The following is a 20928-nucleotide window of genomic DNA, read 5'->3' on the forward strand; positions in this document are numbered from 1 at the left end:
AAAGATAAAAAAAACAAGTACGTACTTTGGAACATCCATTTTTATAATTGACGAATTTTACGTACGTTTTAGTGAATGTGGACGAAAGTTCTCAGCCATAAAAAAAAAAAAATATAATTGTAAAGTAGGTAAACATCGTATAATTATATTAAAAAAAGTAAGATTTATTATTAAAAAATTATTATTTTTTTTATATAAATCTTATATATATTAACTCAATTTTTCTTTAAAAAGATTATACGACGCAGTTTACATATTTTAAAACTGTAAATATCATTTTTCAATGATATTACGAAGTAGCTAGCGATGGATTTAAAGAAGAGCTTATCATTTCGTACGTCATCCAATTAACGTACTGTAGAGTATTCTTTTTGTTTTTTTCTAAACAAGTATGTTATATGATGATCATAAATAGTTACAAGATGCCTAGCTAGTTTGCACACTCAAACATTATATATCATATATTATCAACAATTCACGTAGTTTACTTTTCAAATATTACTTAAAACAGTATAACGTATTTTTTAATTTTTAATTTTTAATATTTTTATCTTCTCATTACCTAATTATTATCTAAGCATAAAATTCAATACAAATTTTCTAAATTTTTAAATTAAAAAAAAAGTACAATTTTTTTTTTAGATTTCAAAATAAAAAAAATATTAAATAATTAATTATATTTAAATAATTTTTAACTTTATAATATTTTTATTCAACTTTTTATCTTTTCTTTTTCAAAACTTAATAAAATATCTTAATTCAAACTATTTCACTACTATATATTCAAAAACTATTTTATTACTATTCACATTATTCATGTTTCGCTGTAACAGTACTTTTTTTTTTTTTTTCATTAATCGAATGGTCGGCTGCTAGGTTGTGTTTAGTGTTTCGAATAGAAATTGAAACATTTGACAATCTGTGTGCCAGCTTTTTGTTTTTAATCTTAAAATATTAAAGAGCTTATAAAATTTGAGAAATATAATTTAATTTTATAAATTTTTATGACTATATTTTTTCTTTTCCTTTAAACTTTAGAGATTAAGTTAATTTTTCATATATTCAAGATTAATTCTAAATAAGCGCTTGGTGAACTAAAAATAAAAAAATAAATTAAAATGGTATGGATCCTGGTCCAGTGGTCCGGCTATTAGGCCGTCTGGAATGTATTTTTGAACATTTTTCTTTCTTTCCTATATTTCTTAAAAATTTATAAATATTATTTTAAAAAAAAATAGTACTTACAGTTTTACTTATAAAATTTATTTTATTAATTTTTATTTTAAATTTCAAGATCTTTAATAAAAATAAATTTTTTATAAATTTTTTTTAAATATATTTAATATTAAAAAAGAAAAAATCTAATTGTAAGCGATTCTGCGTACTAATACGCGCACTCATTCAATATGATTGGTCAAAAAATAAATTTTATTGAAAATAATACTAATTTAAATTTAAAATATGAAGACAATAATATTAATATGCAGATTGATACGTAAACTTGTTTGTACATAATAAAATTCATTGAAAAAATACATAAATACATTCACTTTCACTTCCTTAATTAAAGAAAAATAAATAAATGCACAAGCAGAGAAGATGTAGCAAACTAGCCACTCTTTTCCAAATGGTATAGGCACATACTACTAGACATTAGCATCGGAGGTTTGGGAGAGTACAGAGGGTTTTCGTAGGCTTAGAAGGAAGTCCCCTTTACGTGACTGCTTGGGTTTATCTCCGTCTTTGATCATGTGGTGTCTCCGTCGAGCAGCTCACCCTTTCAAGTAACTCTTCGTCTCTTTCTTCGATTCAAACACCTATAGAAGTGGGGTTTCTTTTATCTGTTTATTTTCATTAAATAAATTTTTCTGGTTTATAGCTGCCACCAGTTATGCTCTTTGTTATAGCTTCGATCTCCACCAGTTACTCCTTGGAGTGCCTAATTTCTTTCTTTGATTCCTAGGAAGCAAGGTTACTGCCTTGAGGCTTCAAGGATTTTTGGTTCAAAATCGAACACTTCAAGTAATGTGAGAGGCGACGGAGGTAGTATATGTTGTCCTGCACAATTAATTTCTCCTAAACTCCCATCGGTAAAGTTGTTTCACCTCACTCCAGTTCTTGATAGAATCTTTGTGGGTAGTCATAGTCTTTGTTCACTTGCGGATGAATGTAGCGGTGGGAAAACCCATGTGGAAGATAAATTTCTGGAACCTGAAACAACTACAACAGTCGATGTAATTGTGGGCAGTAATGCCGAGGAAGAAGGTGGGGAAGTTTTAGCTTCAGAAACAGTGTTTTTGGATGATGAGTTTTCAGATACTGAAAAAGGTGAGGGTGGTGAGAACTCTCACGAGAAAAAGGCTTATTTAGAGTTGTGCAAGACTATAATGGATAGTCCAAGCCAATCTGTTGCCAGTATTCTTGATAAGTGGGTTGAGGAAGGGAATGATTTGGAACAACTCAGGATTTCTGGGGTTATGATTAGCCTTCGGAGGCGTCGGATGTATAGCAAGGCATTACAGGTACTTACGTTTTTTCAAACGAACACTTCCTTAAAAAAGAATTGTCTCCTGGTTTTCTTGAACGGCATATCTTTTGCTTGCACTTTGCCTGTGACAATTTTGTCCATTAAAAGTTGAAATGAAGACGCCTTTTGTGAGTTTGTCAGTGATTATCTTAAGGCTGTCCAACTTGATAGGCAAACATGCTTTCAGATCCCTTTTTGTGTAATGATCTTAGTGCATCAAACTTTGAAGTCAATTTATTTTTATAAGAACAACCAGCTCTTATGTGATGTATATGGCAAGAGCGCAATGATCAGACTTTCGAAAACAAAGAGTGGTCTTAAGAGGAACTTAGAACGTTTTTTTACCGTACTTTATTTCTATGGGCCATTGCTTTAGATTTTAATGGCCTGACTTTTCATGACTTTCTAGTTTCCCTTACTTCGACCTAGATAGGTCTTACCTCTTGTATACCATCTTGTGTACTTGGGCTTTGCCTATCTTTATTAATATATCTTTGATTACTTATCAAAAAAAAAAAAAAAAGCTCTCTCCACTAGGGTAAAGGTGCATGCCAGATCTGCTATTTGATATTTTTGCTGATCCTTACCATATTGCTAAAGTATTAATAACAACTGATAAAAGAATTGCTAAAAATTTAAAAATTGAGGTTACCTCTCTAATCACCATTGGGACCATGTATATTTCTTACATTATGCATATCATCGCCAAGACATCTTAAAAGCAGAGGAACCTCCATGGAATTTTTTTCTTTTCTGATTGTTTGATGTCTGTCATCATTCAGATTGTGGTTAGAATATTTTGCATTTAACTTGTTAGGCATTGGTTTTGTTTCCTGCTACTCATCAATGACGTCTTATTCTTGAAGCTACAAGTTAAAAAAATGAAACCAAAACTTTTGCATTGCAGTACAGTTCTGATCCATGGCAATTGCAGTCTGTAGGACATTCTTTGCATTTGAATCTTGTTGCATGGTTGTGAATGAACAGATCAGAATGTAAAGCAAACTTATTTTATACCCTTTCAAAGGAAAAAAAATATATTTTTGTTGGGTTCCTGTGTAGTTTTCTGCCTAGGACGCAAAGCAGTCTTGGCCTTTTTTTCTTTTCTGAAAATAAACAGTCAATTAACAATAACAGCAGCTCCCGTTGCAGATTAAACTCTTGGCCAAAATTCTACTACGCCTTGTCAGTAACAATCTGAGATAGTCAAATCATTAGCTTAGTGATGGTATAAGTGATGGAGCATAGACAATATCATGAATATTAAAGCAGGATATGGTGGGAAATATTCATGAAGCTGACTCTATGTTTGTTCTTTTGCCAGTTCTCAGAGTGGTTAGAGACTACTAAGCAAGTTGCTTTTACTGAACAAGATTATGCTGCTCGCCTTGATTTGATTGCTAAAGTTAAAGGTATCCAAAAGGCAGAGAAGTACATTGAGAGAATCCCAATGTCGTTTAAAGGGGAATTAGTATACCGAACGCTCCTAGCTGCCTGCGTCCATCATGTTGACATGAACAAAGCAGAAACAGTGTTTGAGAAAATGAGGGAGCTGGAGTTGCCAATCACAGTCTATGCTTTCAATCAAATGATAATTCTCTACAAGAGGCTTGACAAGAGAAAGATAGCTGATGTATTGTCTTTAATGGAGAAAGAAAATGTCAAGCCATCGCTTCTTACATACAAGCTCTTAATAGACATCAAAGGTGAGTCAGGTGACAATGTAGGAATGGAGCAATTGTTTGAGACTATGAAGGCTGAAGGAGTATCACCCGACGTCCATGTTTTAACTGTCTTGGCTAAACATTATATATCTGGGGGGTTGAAACATAAAGCTCAAAATGTCTTGAAGGAAATTGGAGAGGAAAAGCTGAAGGGAAGTTTTGGGGCTCAAACAGCGCTGCTGGGACTCTATGCTTCTCTTGACAATTCTGACGAGGTGGCTAGAATTTGGAAGGAATGCGAATTGGATCCCAGGATGAGTGAGTGCACTGCAGCCATAGAAGCTTGGGGCAAGCTGGGAAAAGTTGAGGAGGCAGAAGCAGTCTTTGAAATAATGCTTCAGAAGTGGAAGAGACTCTCTTCAAGGCGGTACTGTGCACTTTTGAAAGTTTATGTTGACCAAAAGCTTGTGACAAAGGGGAAGGAATTTGTGAAGCAGATGGAAGATAGGGGGTGCTGGGTTGGCCCTTTGGCTTGGGACGCATTGGTGAGACTCTTTTTGATAGCTGGGGAACTGGAGAAAGCTGACTCCATTTTGCACAAGGCAACTCAGCAGAACCGGGGGGCATCATTCAGAACTTACATTGTTGTCATGGAAGAGTACGCAAAGCGGGGTGATATACATAATGCTGAGAAATTGTTCCACAGAATGAAGCAGTGTGGGTATACCCGCCGCCTCAAGCCATTTGATATTCTGATTCAGGCATATATCAATGCCAAAGTTCCTGCATACGGGTTTCTAGAGAGGATGAAAGCAGAGAACATATTTCCAAACAAAGCATTTTCCTCACAGTTGGCACAAGCTGATCCGTTCAGGAAGAACAGGGCATTGGATTTGCTTGATCTATAAAGGTTAGCTTTGCTGGAGTTTGCAATATTAACGTCTAACTTAATGCAAATTTTTAGTAGTTTTATAGGGGGGAGAGAGAGAGGGAGGGAGGGAGATAGAGAGTGGATGAACTGGACTCTTAACAGTTTTTGTAATTGTGACCAAGGAATTTTCTCAAAAAGTGGTTGATACTTTTTGAAAAGCCTTTTGTTGAAGTGTTTTTATTCTTTTGCATTTCAATCCATATTTATTAATCAATTCTCAAATGATACGAAAATTGAAAAAAAGAAGAAGATACAAATCCAGCGGATGCATTACAATCTCAACATATCTGACAACAATTAGTCTGGTGTTTGAAATTTAATCATTGACCATTTCATTTCTTTAGTTCATTGAACACTTCTCTAACCTTGTTTATTCAAACAGTATTTGATTTAGGTATGTTTGAGCCTAAATAATGTCCTACCATTTCCAAGAGAAAATAGCAATATTAGTTTTATCTAGAAAATAATAACATACGGTGGATTTGAATTATGAGAGCTCATTGTTGTAATGATTGCTTCTTCCTTTTAACCCCTATCTTCCATTTTTAAATTATGAACAACCAAGTGAGTGTCTCGTTAATTTTTCCTTTTGGGTATCTGCCAAAGTTTGGCACTAAATTGACTTCACCACAGAAAATTGAGAACAAATGACCAGACACAAAGCCTTGGCAATTGAGTTATACCCCGGTTGTTTTGTCAGTCTTTAATGAAACAAGAACAAAAGCTATATATATATACATGTATATATATATATATATAAGTTAAGGGTAATTAAAATTTAAATGTCTGACCATTCATTGCAGTGAAAACACAGCTGGACTGTAGTAGCCTCTAGAAGTAATTTTGTTGCATTTTTAAATGCATTACAATTGAATATTTTTCTTCCAATTTATGTACAATAGGGGGTCAAGAATATCCTTCAACTCATGCCTCTGCTAGCTTTAAGCGCGGAACAATATTCAGTGATTGGTGCTCCTGAAAGCATGCCATTGAACGGTGGAAATGTCAGCTTCATGGAACTCTCAAAATAAGATCACTAAAAACTGAAGAGCTAATGAAGTTGCCAAACATAGGGCACTAGAGTTTCTAAAACCATGGACATTGCCCATTCTTATTTGCAATATTAGGTTTTTTTTCTCTTGTATTAGGACAATATGCCTATTCTTCTTTTGATATTAACAAATTTGTTTACATATGAAAACAAAAAGATTTTCCTAAAACCATTGCAGCTTGTAGATCCACCTCGTCCCATGACACCACTAATTTATGTCATATATTTTTACCTTCAAGTGTTTATAAGCTTTATGCATCTGCGGTATGACTTATATTCACTTGAGCAAAATTCATGCATGTTTGGTGTATGTAAGTGATGTATTCATCTTTTTTTTTTTTTTTTTCTCTGGACTTCATCTCTTCTGGTTTCCATTTAATGCTGGAGTTCCTTAATTGAAGATCTGCCAGAGACGAAACTATAGATGAGTTATTTTACTTTTCTCCTGTATCCCAATGTGGTGTGATGCCTGGGGGCCATCTAGATTCACAGTGTGCGGACTGATGTTAATGATACTGTGGGAATGTCAATGCATCTCAAAAGAAACGCCGTTTCTTCATTAATGGGGTCGGATAATCGAGACACAACTGCTGTGCATATTCCATGCAACTCAGATCAAATAGACTGTCCACCTATAAGGGTTAGATTTTTCCTTCTGCTGGGTCAAGTGCTAATTTATCAATTGACATTGGTGTTTGTAACAAAATCTGGACCAACATGCATGGTTTATGTTTGGAACTATCAAGTAGTCTGGTTCCAGGCATGGACTGTTGGTCTGCAGACAAGCCTGATTAGCGAAGAATGTATGTGCCTTCATCTATTGAAGAAAATGCATATTGAATGTACTTCACAGATGGTATTAGCTTTGCAATACTAAGTTTTTCTTCTGGTATTGCTGAGGTATGTTGATGCTTGGATGGCTGAAAGTTCAAGTTTTCTGCCTATTAGCTTGACTTAATTGTTCCCTTCATTAGTAGCACGTAAACTCTCTTTATTCTGTTTCAGACATCAAAACCCATAAATTTGCATGGTTAAAAGTGTTTCCTGTACTTGTTTATGCATGAATGACGAGTTTGTTCTTATTACTTGTGTGTATTCTGTTTTTTTTTTTTTTTTTTTTTTTCCTTCTAAGTATTATATTAGCGCCTTGCTCTTTATTTCAACATCTTGATCTACAGGGTTATTCGCTTCAAAATGAATCTTATACATTCCAACATTCAGTGATTTTGTTATATTGTTTTCTGGTTTGAAAACTTTAACCTACTTTGCTGCAAAATTGATCGGGAGGTTAAAGTGGGTATTCAAATTGTGGTTACTTTTTTGTTCATTTTCAAATACCTCTAACCAATCATAATTGTCCATGTTCAATACCATTGCTTAAGATTTTTGTGAAGAACAATTTTAGCCAATTATGCGTTAGAAATTCAACTCAACTTGTCAATCCAACTACTTTGGATTGCGCAAGTTAATTTAGAGCTTGGGGATAATTCAAATGTGGAGTACAACTTGGAGGTTTTGTTCACCTCTGTAATGCTTTTCAGAGCATTTTCTGATTCCATTGGCTTTCAGCACATGTGCATTATAATAGTTTTGGTGGTGAGGTGTGTTTGCTCTCAATATTTTTACACATTTCCCTGTCAAGTATCTGGTATCCATGTTGGATGCACCTCCAAAGGCTGAGATTGATGATGCTTTCTAGTATAAAGTTTACTCAAAGATCCATATTCTCATAGCAACGAAATCGAGGATTGGGTACTCTTTGCCTCTTGGTCAGGTTCTTCTTTGGTTCAAAATCTGTTGCGAGCGTCAGAATTTTATAAGAGCTATAATCCTTAGATTTCTACACGAACTTGAAAAATGAGTTTACCAGGTTTTGTGTAAGCAGGATGATGTAGTAGATTCATCTGTAGAGCATGCAGGAATAACCTTGCAATGCCTAGGTGCTAACTGAGAATTTCTACAGGAAATCACATTCTAGAAAGTGTCTTTTGAGTGAAGTTTGCATGCCACATGTTATATTTTAGTCAAGGGTGCAAAGATCGAAATTGCACAGAGAGAGAGAGAGAGAGAGAGAGAGAGAGAGAGAGAGAGAGAGAATATGTTCTCTCCACTGTTATTTTTTCTACATTTACTGCAAAAGTTGTTCTGTTAGATTGAAAATTAATGAACTATGTCACCCGCCATATGCAACAGCAAGGCCATCCATTCCACCCACCAAGCTACCCCTTCTGACCCCCTTTTGTGAACGAAGTTGATAGCTATATGTTACCAAGTCATATATATTTAACAGCTAGTTTTTGCTGTAGTTTATACTGTAGGTATCTGGTGCATGTATTGCCATCATGGAACTGACGATTTGTTAAAAAAATATACATGGAAAGCCTTTGGAAACCATAAAGCTACGTTACTACATTAATGAATCATGAGTTAACACTTGCATGGATACATAAATATTATATGTATGTGTGCGCGAGTATATACAAATAAATTATATCGCATACATGGCAGCGCCGCAACCACAATCACAACCATCATCAAAGCTTCCACCTCCACCTCGATTGAGAGCAAGTAGTAGTACTAGTTCCCCAGCAGCCATAGCAACAACACCATCCCCAACGCAGCCGCCGCCTGTCTTCCTCCAGCCTTCCTATAAACGAAGTCCATCCAAGTCCACTAGGCTTCTCCAACGTTTTTGTTCTGTGTTCCGGTCATTCCCGATAATAACTCTCCCGTCCTGCAAGATCCCTTTCTCATTCCATGGAAGCCGGCTCCATGACCACAACGGCTACATATTCATGGAGGGACGCACATGACCGGCACCATTTTTGAGTTCTGTAAGGCTAGGGTAAACCTTGCAATCCAAGAAACTCCAAGGAGTCTTCTTATTCTTCTTCTTGAGCTCGCAATCCCAACGGGGAAATTTCTACAAGACATGGGAATGAGACTTGTTAGAATTACATTGGAATGCGAAAAGCATCCCAACGAAAAGACCAAGATCGTCGACGAGCCGTAATGGTCGTTGTACTGCAATGGCCAAAAATTGGGTTATGGTGTGAAGAGGGAGCCGACAGACGATGATTTGAACGTAATGCAAATGCTGCATGCAGTGTCAATGGGAGCAGGTGTTCTTCCTAGCGAAGTGATGACTTTGGATCATCAGGCGCTGGATACTGAGTTGATGTACATGCGAACACAGTTCGAGTGGGTTATTGGCTCAAAGAATCCGAAACATACTACATGATGAATCCTGACGGCAACAATGGGCCTGAACTAAGCATCTTTTTTGTTAGGATTTGATGATCCCATATATGGAAATCGAGAGCTAGGCAAAGTCATGAATTGCATCAAAAAGTAAACTTTTCATGCAATCGATTGATCATTGTATCACAGCAAATGATATTTAGTTATAACATTCTGTGTACATCACATGACATCATGCATCCAGTGCCAAGAAATATATATATATATATATACAAACACACTAGCAATTGGGCAACGTGCTAGGCACGTTTGCCTAGTTGAGAGAAATTCTTTTTAGAAATTAGTAATGTCCACAAAAGACAAGACTAATATGATTTTTTACTTAAAAATCAATTATTGAGTAGTTTAATGCATCGAAGTTATAAAAACAACCAACAATGGCTGTGAAAGCTAATGATAGCTTAAATAGGTATGACATTTAGGATTAACTCAATTTTTACTAAAAAGAACAACAAATACCTACTTTGAAGCAAGGACATCAATATCATAACTAGAGCCATGATATAATATTGTTGGTGAAGAGATATATATATATATATATAGAATCTCAAGACTGCCATCCTTTTAAGCAGTATATATGTGCTTAAAATATTTTTGACACATCTGATCCATTTACACCAAAAGAAAAATAAACGCTCACTTAAACGGACACAAATAATATAACACAAGGGTAAAAACGACATAACACAAAACATGAACTACTCACAAAGATGAACAAAAACACAGATGACTTATTGCCTAGTTTGTTTTCGCAGATGAGTAGAGGTAAAAGTTAAAAGTTGAATAAAATATTGTTAGAATATATTTTTTTAATATTATTTTTGTTTTGAGATTTGAAAAAGTTGAGTTGTTTATTTTATTTTGTATATAAATTTAAAAAAGTTGTAATGATTAAATGTGATTAGATGAGAATGGTTGTAAAAACGAACGAGGCACTAACATAATATGACTGACGTACTGACACAAACCAGCAAAACAAGAAAAATGGAAAAAAAATTAGATTTTTCAAAAGGGACAAAAACGTAATAAGACCAAGCAAAACAAGAGAATAAATGGAGAAAATGAGAAAAAATTGTCAAACACTAATTACTATTCATTTCCTTATAGCCACTTTTAAAATATAAGGGATATATATATATATATATATATATATATGTTGAAAGTAGTTGTGTTGTTGCCAAGCAGATATGTTGCTTCTGGCAATTATCAGAGGCCTCTGCAGGCTAGCAAGGGAACCTCAAGTATTGGGCTGTGCCATAATTTTTTTTTTCGCAAGTGAATATTAATATATAAAGCAAATCACATGCAATATATTTCTAGAAGCTGGAAATATTAGAAATATACAATATTGTTGGGAGAATCTTTTCCACTATAGAACTGCAACAAGGATGGTGGAATTTGGATTAGAGGAATGTTATCAAAGGCTTACGTCACCGCTGCCCATTGCATTAGCTTATGCGCGCATCGATTTTTTAATCGATGAATTTTTTTTCACCTTCCATTCCTTGAATGAATTTAGATGGTATCTGATATCATTGATAATTGGGCTCATGATCCATTCTTGGATTGGAAAGGAATTTGAGATTGCTTGGATGGTGACCTTTGAGTCACTTTCTAGATTTTTTTTTTTCCCAGCTTCAACCTTTCTGCTTCTTTGATGGCCATTAAGGCTGCAGATGCTTCTCCTACGTTTGAGCTGACTTTGTTGATGAGATCAATTTTTGCAAATAATATTTCCCCATTGTCTCCCCAATAAAGAGTGAAAGAATGGAATCTTCTTTTCTGGTAGCAACATCAAAGGTAATGAGTTGATATTATACAGGTTGCCTTTCTTCATTTTCTCCTATCTGGTTTTCTTACCCTGCCCATGCTCTTGTGTGCTGTTCGAAAATTTTTTACATTGATTCTATATACATAGATATTGAGGGTATTGCATGATCATGTTCAAACTTATTTCTAGTGAACCATAGGTTGTCCATTGCATTGGTGAAAAAGATCTGGAAATCTTGGTGTTCTTCCTCTGGGATTTTCATATTTGTTGATGGATTAATAATGTTATTAATCCAATTTGAGATCGGTTGGCTTGCAAAAGAAGAAGTATCAATTGGCCACTTGGAGTGTCTCCACATCACTCTAGAAAAGATGCAATTGAAAAAAAGATGAGGGAGATCTTCAGGTTCTGTTTTACATAAGGGGCATCTGATTTGGTTTTCATCAAGGGGAATGACTTTGTTGACAAGGGTTTTTGTAAGAAGAATATTATGGCTTATTTTCCAAAGAAGTATTTTTAATCTATCATGCAACGTCATTTTCCAAAGATTCTTCCAATTGATGGGCATATCACTAATAAATGATGTCCCATTATCAAGAACCAGGGCTGCATAGACTGATTTAACAGAAAATTTTCTTGATGCATGGTGAAGCCATCTGGTCATATCTGGAATGAACTGAAAGTTTTGGTTGGCCAGATGAATTTTCTAAATTTCTCTGGAAGTATTTTCTGGGAAGAGGGTATCTAATAGAAGAGTGTTCCAACGCCTCGGTTCTTCTATGGTGATTTCAAAACAGTCATGGAGTGATTTACAATTGTATTGTTTGGATTTGGCAGAGGCATACGGGATGGTAGAGTTGCATCTAAAGATCACTCCAAACTCTTGTAGAGACTTCATTATTAATTTGAAAACAGGTGCTAGACCTTAGGAAATCTCTTTGTTTTAAGATACTTTTCCAGAACTTTGAGTTCGTGGTCTTGGGAGAGATTTCTAGGAAAGAGTTTGATCTTAGATATTTCTTAGACATGGCATCTTTCCAAAGGCTGGTAGAACCATTGATGAAAAACCAAGCTTGTTTGGAAATAAAGGTTGAATTGAAAGTTGAGGTTTGTTTCACCCCAAGGCCACCCATAGATTTTGGCAAACATATGGTTTTCCATGCTTTTAGAGTAAACTTCTTTTTTTGATTGTCTTCAAAGCCCCACCAGAACCTTCTTAACAAGGTATCAATTTTTTTTATCATAGCCTTTGGAATAAGCATGGTGGATATAACATATGAAGGTATAGAACTTGCAACTAACTTGATCATGACTGTTTTAGAGGCTTGAGAAAGGATTTTTGTCTTTCAACCTTGAAGTTTACTTTTAATTTTTCTTGGAGATCTGAGATTAATTTTTTCTTATCAACACCATTTGAGAGGGGCAGTCCCAAGTATTTAGAATTTGAAGGCGAAATTCTAAAATTAAATAAATTTTTGACAGCATTGATGGAGTCTGGGTTGATATTAGCACTGAAGTGAAGAGAGGATTTTTTCTGGTTGATATTATGTCCTGACCAAGAGTTATAGGTGTCGAGGCATTCTGCTAAGGCTTGAGTAGTTTGGGTATTGGCTGATCCAAATAAAAATAAATAATCAACAAAGAATAAGTGTGAGATGGAGGGGCCATCTCTTGATAGTTTTATGCTCCTAAGATAGCCAAAATTTTCCTTTTGGATAATGAGTCTTGTTAGCACCTCAATTCCTAGAATGAAAAGATATGGAGATAAGAGATCTCCTTGTTTTATGCCTCTCGTAGGTTGGAAGAATCCATGGGGGGGAGACATTGATGATGATTGAGTAGGTGACGGTTGAGATGCATTTTTAGATCCAGAGGATCCATTGATGATTAAACCTGGCATGATGGAGGACATCCCGGAGGAATGACCATTCCATAGAATCAAAAACTTTGGCCATATCAATTTTTATGGCCATTGTGCAAAGTCTACTTCTTCTTTTCTTCATAGGGTGGAATGTCTCTTGGGCCAAAATTATATTTTCTTGAATGAGCCTATCTGGTAAAAAGGCAGATTGATAAAGAGAGATGATATTTGGCAAGATAGTTTTAAATCTATTAGCAAGAATTTTTGCTATGATCTTATAGCAGCCATTTGAGAGGCTAATAGGTTTAAATTGGTTCACTTCATTCGGGTTTCCCACTTTGGGGATCAAAACCAGTTTTGTATGATTAAGCTCTTTAAGAAGTTTACCATGGATGAAGAAGCTTTTGACAGCAGACAGTAGATCATGTTTGATGATTTCCTAGAAGTTTTTGTAAAAAAGGCCAGTAAAACCATCAGAACCTGGTGCTTTTGAGGAGAGAAGTTTTTTAACAACAAGGGTGATTTCCTCATCAGTGGGTATTTGACAAAGGAATGACTTATCAGTATCGGTAACTTTCCTTGAAAATATATGTTCAAGTCCTTTTGAGGGAGCCAGATTTGCAGAAGTAAAAGTATTCTTGAAGTGTTCATGAATTTTTGCAAAAATTATAGATTGATCAGAAGTCCATTGGTTTCTGCCTATTTTTAGACGCTCAATATTGTTGCTTCTACATTTGATCAAGGTAGAAGAATGAAAGAACTTAGTATTCAAATCCGTAGCAGTGAGCCAAGTCACCCTGGATTTTTGACGCCATAAGAATTCTTCTCTTGAGAGAAGTTCATTCAAGTTTGCTTGCAGGTTAGATTCCAAGGAGACAGAGGAAGGGACAAATTCTTGACCTTGTATTGATGAAAGAACTTTGGACAGATTGTTTATTTGGGTCTGAATATGGCTGAAGTGATATTGGCAGTCTTAAAATTATTACCAGTGTTTCATAAGAGTTTTTGTTGTCTTTGGGAACTATGGAAAAGATCAAAAAACAAGTACATTGGAACATCTATTTTTAGAATTGACGAATTGTACGTACGTTTTAGTGGATGTGGATGAAAGTTCTCAGCCACCAAAAAAAAAAAATTGTAATGTTACATGTAGTCGTGGAGTGCGTAAGCGCCGCATAATTATTTTAAAAAAGAGTAGAATCTATTATTAAAAAATTATTATTATTTTCATATAAGTCCTATATTAACTCAATTTTTCTTTAAAGAAATTGTGCCACGCAATTTACATATTTTAAAATTATAAATATCCTTTCTCAAATTACGACATTACGAAGTAGTTAGCGATGGATTTGAAGATGAGCTTATAATTTCGTCCGTCATCCAATTAACGTACTGTAGAGTATCCTTTGTGTTTTTTTCTAAACAAGTATATTATACGATGATTATAAATAGTTACAAGATGTCTAGTTTGCACACTCAAACATTATATGTCATATATTCTCCACAATTGTCCTAATTTTCTTTCTAAATATCACTCAAACACTATAAAATATTTTTTAATTTTTAATTTTAATTTTTTTATTTACTCATTACCTAATCATTATTCATACACAAATCAATACAATTTTTCTAAATTTTTTTATAAAAAGACAAAACAATCTTTTCAAATTTTAAGATAAAAATAATATTAAATAAATAATTATATTTAAATAAATTTTAACTTTATAATATTTTTATTCAACTTTTTTTTTTTATCCTTTTTCAAAACCTTATAAAATATCTTAATTCAAATAATTTTATTATTATATATCCACAAATTATTTTATTACTATTTATATTTTACTATAACACTTTTTTTTCATTAATCGAATGGTCGGCCGCTAGCTAGGACCTAGGTTGTGTTTAGAGTTTCCAATAGAAATTGAAACTTTTGACAGTCCATGCCAACTTTTTGTTTTTAATCTTAAAATATTAAAGAACTTATAAAATTTGAGAAATATAATTTAATTTTATAAATTTTTATGACTATATTTTTTCATTTCTTTAAACTTTAGAGATTAAGTTAATTTTTCATATATTCAAGATTAATTCTAAATAAGCGCTTGGTGAACTAAAAATAAAAAAAAATAAATTAAAATGGTATGGATCATGTTCCTGCTATTAGGCCGTCTGGAATATATTTTTGGACGTTTATTTTTTTTTTCTTTCATATATTTCTTTAAAATTTATAATAATTACTGATTTAAAAAAAATACAAAAATACATTCACTTTCACTTTCTTAATTAAAGAAAAAAAATTAAATTCACATGCGGTCAGAGAACATGTAGCAAAGTAGCCTCTCTTTTCCAAATGGTATAGACCCATACCATTAGACATTAGCAACGGAGATTTGGTAGAGTACAGAGGGTTTTCGTAGGCTTAGAAGGAAGTCCCCTTTCCGTGACTGCCTGGGTTTATCTCCGTCTTTGATCATGTGGTGTCTCCGTCGAGCAGCTCACCCTTTCAAGTAACTCTTCGTCTCTTTCTTCGATTCAAACACTTATAGAAATGGGGTTTCTTTTATCTGTTTATTTTCATTAAATAAAATTTTCTGGTTTATAGCTGCCACCAGTTATGCTCTTTGTGATAGCTTTGATCTTCACCAGTTACTTCTCGGAGTGCCTAATTTCTTTCTTTGATTCCTAGGAAGCAAGGTTACTGCCTTGAGGCTTCAAGGGTTTTTGGTTCAAAATCGGACACTTCAAGTAATGTGAGAGGCGACGGAGGTAGTATATGTTGCCCTGCACAATTAATTTCTCCTAAACTCCTTTCGGTAAAGTTGTTTCACCTCACTCCAGTTCTTGATAGAATCTTTGTGGGTAGTCATAGTCTTTGTTCACTTGCGGATGAATGTAGTGGTGGGAAAACCCATGTGGAAGGTAAATTTCTGGAACCTGAAACAACTGCAACAGTCGATGTAATTGTGGGCAGTAATGCCGAGGAAGAAGGTGGGGAAGTTTTAGCTTCAGAAACAGTGTTTTTGGATGATGATTTTTCAGATGCTGAAAAAGGTAAGGGTGGCGAGGACTCTCACGAGAAAAAGGCTTATTTAGAGTTGTGCAAGGCTATAATGGATAGTCCAAGCCAATCTGTTGCCAGTATTCTTGATAAGTGGGTTGAGGAAGGGAATGATTTCGATCAACTCACGATTTCTGGGGTTTTCATTGGCCTTCGGAGGCGTCCGATGTATAACAAGGCATTACAGGTACTTATGTTTTTTCAAACGAACACTTTCTTAAAAAAGAATTGTCTCCTGGTTTTCTCGAACGGCATATCTTTTGCTTGCACTTTGCCTGTGACAATTTTGTCCGTTAAAAGATGAATTGAAGATGCCTTTTGTCAGTTTGTCAGTTATTATCTTAAGGCTGTCCAGATTAATAGGCAAACATGCTTTCAGATCCCTTATTGTGTAATGATCTTAGTGCATCAAACTTTGAAGTCAATTTCTTTTTATAAGAACAACCAGCTCTCTCCACTAGGGTAAAGGTGCATGCCAGATCTGCTATTTGATATTTTTGCTGATCCTTACCATATTGCTAAAATATTAACAACTGATAAAAGAATCTAAAAGATTAAAAAATTGTGGTTACCTCTCTAATCAACATTGGGACCATGTATATTTCTTGCATTGTGCATATCACCGCAAAGACATCTTAAAAGCAGAGGAACCTCCAAGGAATTTTTTTTCTTCTCTGATTGTTTGATGTCTGTCATCATTCAGATTGTGGTTAGAATATTTTGCATTTAACTTGTTAGGCATTGGTTTTGTTTCCTGCTACTCATCAATGATGTCTTATTCTTGAAGCTACAAGTTAAAAAATGAAACCAAAACTTTTGCATTGCAGTACATTTCTGATCCATGGCAATTGCAGTCTGTAGGTCATACATTGCATTTGAATCTTGTTGCATGGTTGTGAATGAACAGATCAGAATGTAAAGCACACTTATTTTATACCATTTCAAAGGAAAAATAATAATATTTTTGTTGGGTTCCTGTGTAGTTTTCTGCCTAGGACGCAAAGCAGTCTGGGCTTTTTTTTTTTTTTTTTCCTGAAAATAAACTGTCAATTAACAATAACAGCAGCTCCCGGTGCAGATTAACCACGCCTTGTCAGTAACAATCTGAGATAGTCAAATTATTAGCTCAGTGATGGTATAAGTGATGGAGCATAGGCAATATCATGAATATTAAAGCAGGATATGGTGGGAAATATTCGTGAAGCTGACTCTATGTTTGTTCTTTTGCCAGTTCTCAGAGTGGTTGGAGACTACTAAGAAAGTTGCTTTTACCGAACGAGATTATGCTGCTCGCCTTGATTTGATTGTTAAAGTTAAAGGTATCCAAAAGGCAGAGAAGTACATTGAGAGAATCCCAACGTCGTTTAAAGGAGAATTAGTATACCAAACCCTACTAGCTGCCTTCGTCCATCTTGTTGACATGAACAAAGCAGAAACAGTGTTTGAGAAAATGAGGGAGCTGGAGTTGCCAATCACGGTCTCTGCTTTCAATCAAATGATAATTCTCTACAAGAGGCTTGACAGGAGAAAGATAGCTGATGTATTGTCTTTAATGGAGAAAGAAAATGTCAAGCCATCGCTTCTTACATACAACCTCTTAATAGACATCAAAGGTGAGTCAGGTGACATTGTAGTAATGGAGCAATTGTTTGAGAGTATGAAGGCTGCAGGAGTATCACCCGACGTCCATCTTTTAACTGTCTTGGCTAAACATTATATATCTGGGGGATTGAAACATAAAGCTCAAAATGTCTTGAAGGAAATTGGAGAGGAAAAGCTGAAGGGAAGTTTTGGGGCTCGCACAGCACTGCTGGGACTCTATGCTTCTCTTGACAATTCTGACGAGGTGGCTAGAATTTGGAAGGAATGCGAATTGTATCCCAGGATGAGCGAGTGCACTGCAGCTATAGAAGCTTGGGGCAAGCTGGGAAAAGTTGAGGAGGCAGAAGCAGTCTTTGAAATAATGCTTCAGAAGTGGAAGAGACTCTCTTCAATGCGGTACTGTGCACTTTTGAAAGTTTATGTTGACCAAAAGCTTGTGACAAAGGGGAAGGAATTTGTGAAGCGGATGGAAGATAGTGGGTGCTGGGTTGGCCCTTTGGCTTGGGACGCATTGGTGAGACTCTTTTTGATAGCTGGGGAACTGGAGAAAGCTGACTCCATTTTGCACAAGGCAACTCAGCAGAACCGGGAAAGGCCATCATTCAGAACTTACATGGTTGTCATGGAAGAGTACGCAAAGCGGGGTGATATACATAATGCTGAGAAATTGTTCCACAGAATGCAGCAGTGTGGGTATACCGGCCGTCTCAAGCCATTTGATATTCTGATTCAGGCATATATCAATGCCAAAGTTCCTGCATACGGGTTTCTAGAGAGGATGAAAGCAGAGAACATATTTCCAAACAAAGCATTTTCCTTACAGTTTGCACAAGCTGATCCGTTCAGGAAGAACAGGGCATTGGATTTGCTTGATCTATAAAGGTTAGCTTTGGTAGAGTTTGCAATATTAACGTCTAACTTAATGCAATTTTTTAATAGTTTTATAGGTGAGAGAGAGAGAGAGAGAGAGAGAGAGAGAGAGAGAGACTCAGTTTTTGTAATTGTGACCTAGGAATTTTCTCAAAGAGTGGTTGATACTTTTTGAAAAACCTTTTGCTCAAGTGTTTTTATTCTTTTGCATTTCAATCCATATTTTATTAATCAATACTCAAATGATAATGATAGGAAAATTGAAAAAAAGAAGAAGATACAAATCTAGCAGATGCATTACAATCTCAACATATCTGGCAAAAATTTTTTTTTAGATAAGTAAAATAAGACTTTATTAAATCACCAAAGTAACATGATACAAAGAAAATGCCCTGTTTATGTAGGCATGTTAGAAACTAGGAATTCATGAAGGTCCATGCCATTTAAGTCTACAGCAATGGCCCAAGTACAAAGAATTTTAAAAAATAACAATATTAGCTCCTCCACATATCTCTCTTTGTCTTCAAAAGTCCTCTCATTTCGTTCCTGCCATAGACACCACATAATACAGATAGGGATCATCTTCCACACTGCTTTAATCTGTCTCACCTCACGGATAGAATTCCAGCAAGCCAATACATCCAAAACTGTTTCCGGCATCACCCACGCCATATCCATCCTTTTAAACACCGCGTCCCAAATAGCTTAAGCTATCTCACAGTGTAAAAGTAAATGATTTACCGACTCACCTCCGCTTTTACACATACAACACCAATCTGCAATAATTATCCTCCTCTTTCTTAGATTATCCGTAGTGAGGATCTTACCCAAAGACACTGTCCACACAAAGAAAGAGGCTTTGGGAGGAGCCTTATGACTCCAAAGCTTTCTCCAAGGAAACTGTATCTCTGGCTCTTGTGTGAGAACCTTATAGAAAGAGCCAGTTGAGAATACCCCTTTCCCTGCAGGATGCCACCACAACTCATCTTCCTGCTGAATGTTCGGTCGAACAGAATATAAGAGGCTATAAAATTCTACAAAACTTTTCATCTTCCAATCCTGTGCCGCCCGGTTGAAATTGATGTTCCAGTGAATGTTTCTACCTGAGACTGAGACTTCCATAACCTCCGCCACTGTGGCATCTTTGTTACTTGCAATCAAGAAAAGAGACGGAAACAGATCTAGTAAAACACTGGTACTACACCATGCATCCTTCCAAAATCTGATCTTGACACCTGTCCCCAAGTGCAATCTAGTGTATCGCTGGAAAACCTCCCATCCTCTTCTAATGTATTTCCATAACCTCTTACCCGCTGTTCCTCTAACTTCTCTGGTACACCACCCCTCCCCTAGATCACCATATTTGCTTTCAATCACAGTCTTCTATAAGGCCTCTGGTTCCTTGGTATATCTCCACAACCATTTGCCTAGTAAAGCCCGATTAAAAACTCTCAAATTTCTGACACCCAAACCGCCATTGGAGATAGGCCGACATACCATCTCCCACTTAACTAAGTGGAATTTAAACTCATCTCCCAAGCCCCCCCACAGAAAGTCTCTATGTAACTTCTCAAGTCTACCCGCCACACTTGCCGGTACAGGGAATAAGGATAAAAAGTAGGTGGGAAGGTTGGAAAGTGTACTTTTGATTAAAGTAGTCCGACCCCCTTTTGACAAATACATTCTCTTCCACCCTGCTAATCTTCTCTCTACTTTTTCAATCACTGTATCCCATATCATACGAGACTTCGGTGCTATACCCAACGACAATCCCAAGTAAGTCATAGGTAAAGATGCAATTTTACACCCCAGAATGCCCGTCAAATCCCTTATATCTTGAACTTCTCCAATCGGTACCAATTCGGATTTATCATAATTCACTTTCAAGCCAGATACTGCTTCAAAACACAGCAGCAATGCCTTCACCGCCCTCAACTGAGCATGATCAGCCTCACACATGATAAGCGTATCATCTGCAAACAACAAGTGAGAAACAGTTGTAATACCCCTACTCGGTGATCCAATCTGGAAACCACTGATGGAACCATTAGTCACTAAGGCTGAGATCATCCTACTCAATGCCTCCATAACAATGACAAAAAGTAAATGAGATAATGGATCCCCTTGTTTCAAGCCACGAGAGCTTGGGAAGAAACCCTCTGGGCTACCATTAATCAACACCGAGAACCGTACCGTAGAAATACACCATCTGATCCATGACCTCCACCTCTCACCAAACCCACACCTACCCAGTAAATAAAGAAGGAAATCCCAATTAATATGATCATACGCCTTTTCCATTCTAATTTGCACATAATCCCTGCTTTGCCCA

General features: G+C 35.6%; 2 protein-coding genes and 1 pseudogene across 2 annotated transcripts; all 3 read left to right on the plus strand.

The window, feature by feature from the left end:
* Positions 1–1522: 1522 nt before the first annotated feature.
* LOC121241101 (pentatricopeptide repeat-containing protein At1g80270, mitochondrial-like) lies at positions 1523–7333 on the plus strand. Its single transcript, XM_041138715.1, has 5 exons — positions 1523–1612; positions 1655–1784; positions 1964–2522; positions 3852–5101; positions 6558–7333. The coding sequence occupies exons 2-4, from the start codon at positions 1750–1752 to the stop codon at positions 5097–5099; spliced, it is 1842 nt and encodes a 613-aa protein (XP_040994649.1). The 5' UTR covers positions 1523–1612; positions 1655–1749; the 3' UTR covers positions 5100–5101; positions 6558–7333.
* A 151-nt stretch (positions 7334–7484) lies between these two features.
* Positions 7485–9470, plus strand: LOC121241105 (annotated as a pseudogene).
* A 5976-nt stretch (positions 9471–15446) lies between these two features.
* Positions 15447–18812, plus strand: LOC121241100 (pentatricopeptide repeat-containing protein At1g80270, mitochondrial-like). The gene is made up of 3 exons (XM_041138714.1): positions 15447–15573; positions 15753–16311; positions 17356–18812. Exons 1-3 carry the CDS (start codon positions 15539–15541, stop codon positions 18604–18606), a joined length of 1845 nt encoding a protein of 614 aa, XP_040994648.1. The 5' UTR covers positions 15447–15538; the 3' UTR covers positions 18607–18812.
* The last annotated feature ends 2116 nt before the right edge of the window (positions 18813–20928 follow it).

Source organism: Juglans microcarpa x Juglans regia, chromosome 7S, assembly GCF_004785595.1.
Source record: "Juglans microcarpa x Juglans regia isolate MS1-56 chromosome 7S, Jm3101_v1.0, whole genome shotgun sequence".
Classification (NCBI taxonomy): domain Eukaryota; kingdom Viridiplantae; phylum Streptophyta; class Magnoliopsida; order Fagales; family Juglandaceae; genus Juglans; species Juglans microcarpa x Juglans regia.

What these genes read in the sequence shown, in the direction of transcription:
- LOC121241100 (XM_041138714.1), top strand. Translation starts at nt 15,539, where the DNA reads ATGTGGTGTCTCCGTCGAGCAGCTCACCCTTTCAA. An exon ending in CGAGCAGCTCACCCTTTCAA is followed by an intron (nt 15,574 to 15,752) that starts GTAACTCTTCGT and finishes TTTGATTCCTAG; the next exon opens with GAAGCAAGGTTACTGCCTTG. An exon ending in TGTATAACAAGGCATTACAG is followed by an intron (nt 16,312 to 17,355) that starts GTACTTATGTTT and finishes TTCTTTTGCCAG; the next exon opens with TTCTCAGAGTGGTTGGAGAC.
- LOC121241101 (XM_041138715.1), top strand. Translation starts at nt 1,750, where the DNA reads ATGTGGTGTCTCCGTCGAGCAGCTCACCCTTTCAA. An exon ending in CGAGCAGCTCACCCTTTCAA is followed by an intron (nt 1,785 to 1,963) that starts GTAACTCTTCGT and finishes TTTGATTCCTAG; the next exon opens with GAAGCAAGGTTACTGCCTTG. An exon ending in TGTATAGCAAGGCATTACAG is followed by an intron (nt 2,523 to 3,851) that starts GTACTTACGTTT and finishes TTCTTTTGCCAG; the next exon opens with TTCTCAGAGTGGTTAGAGAC.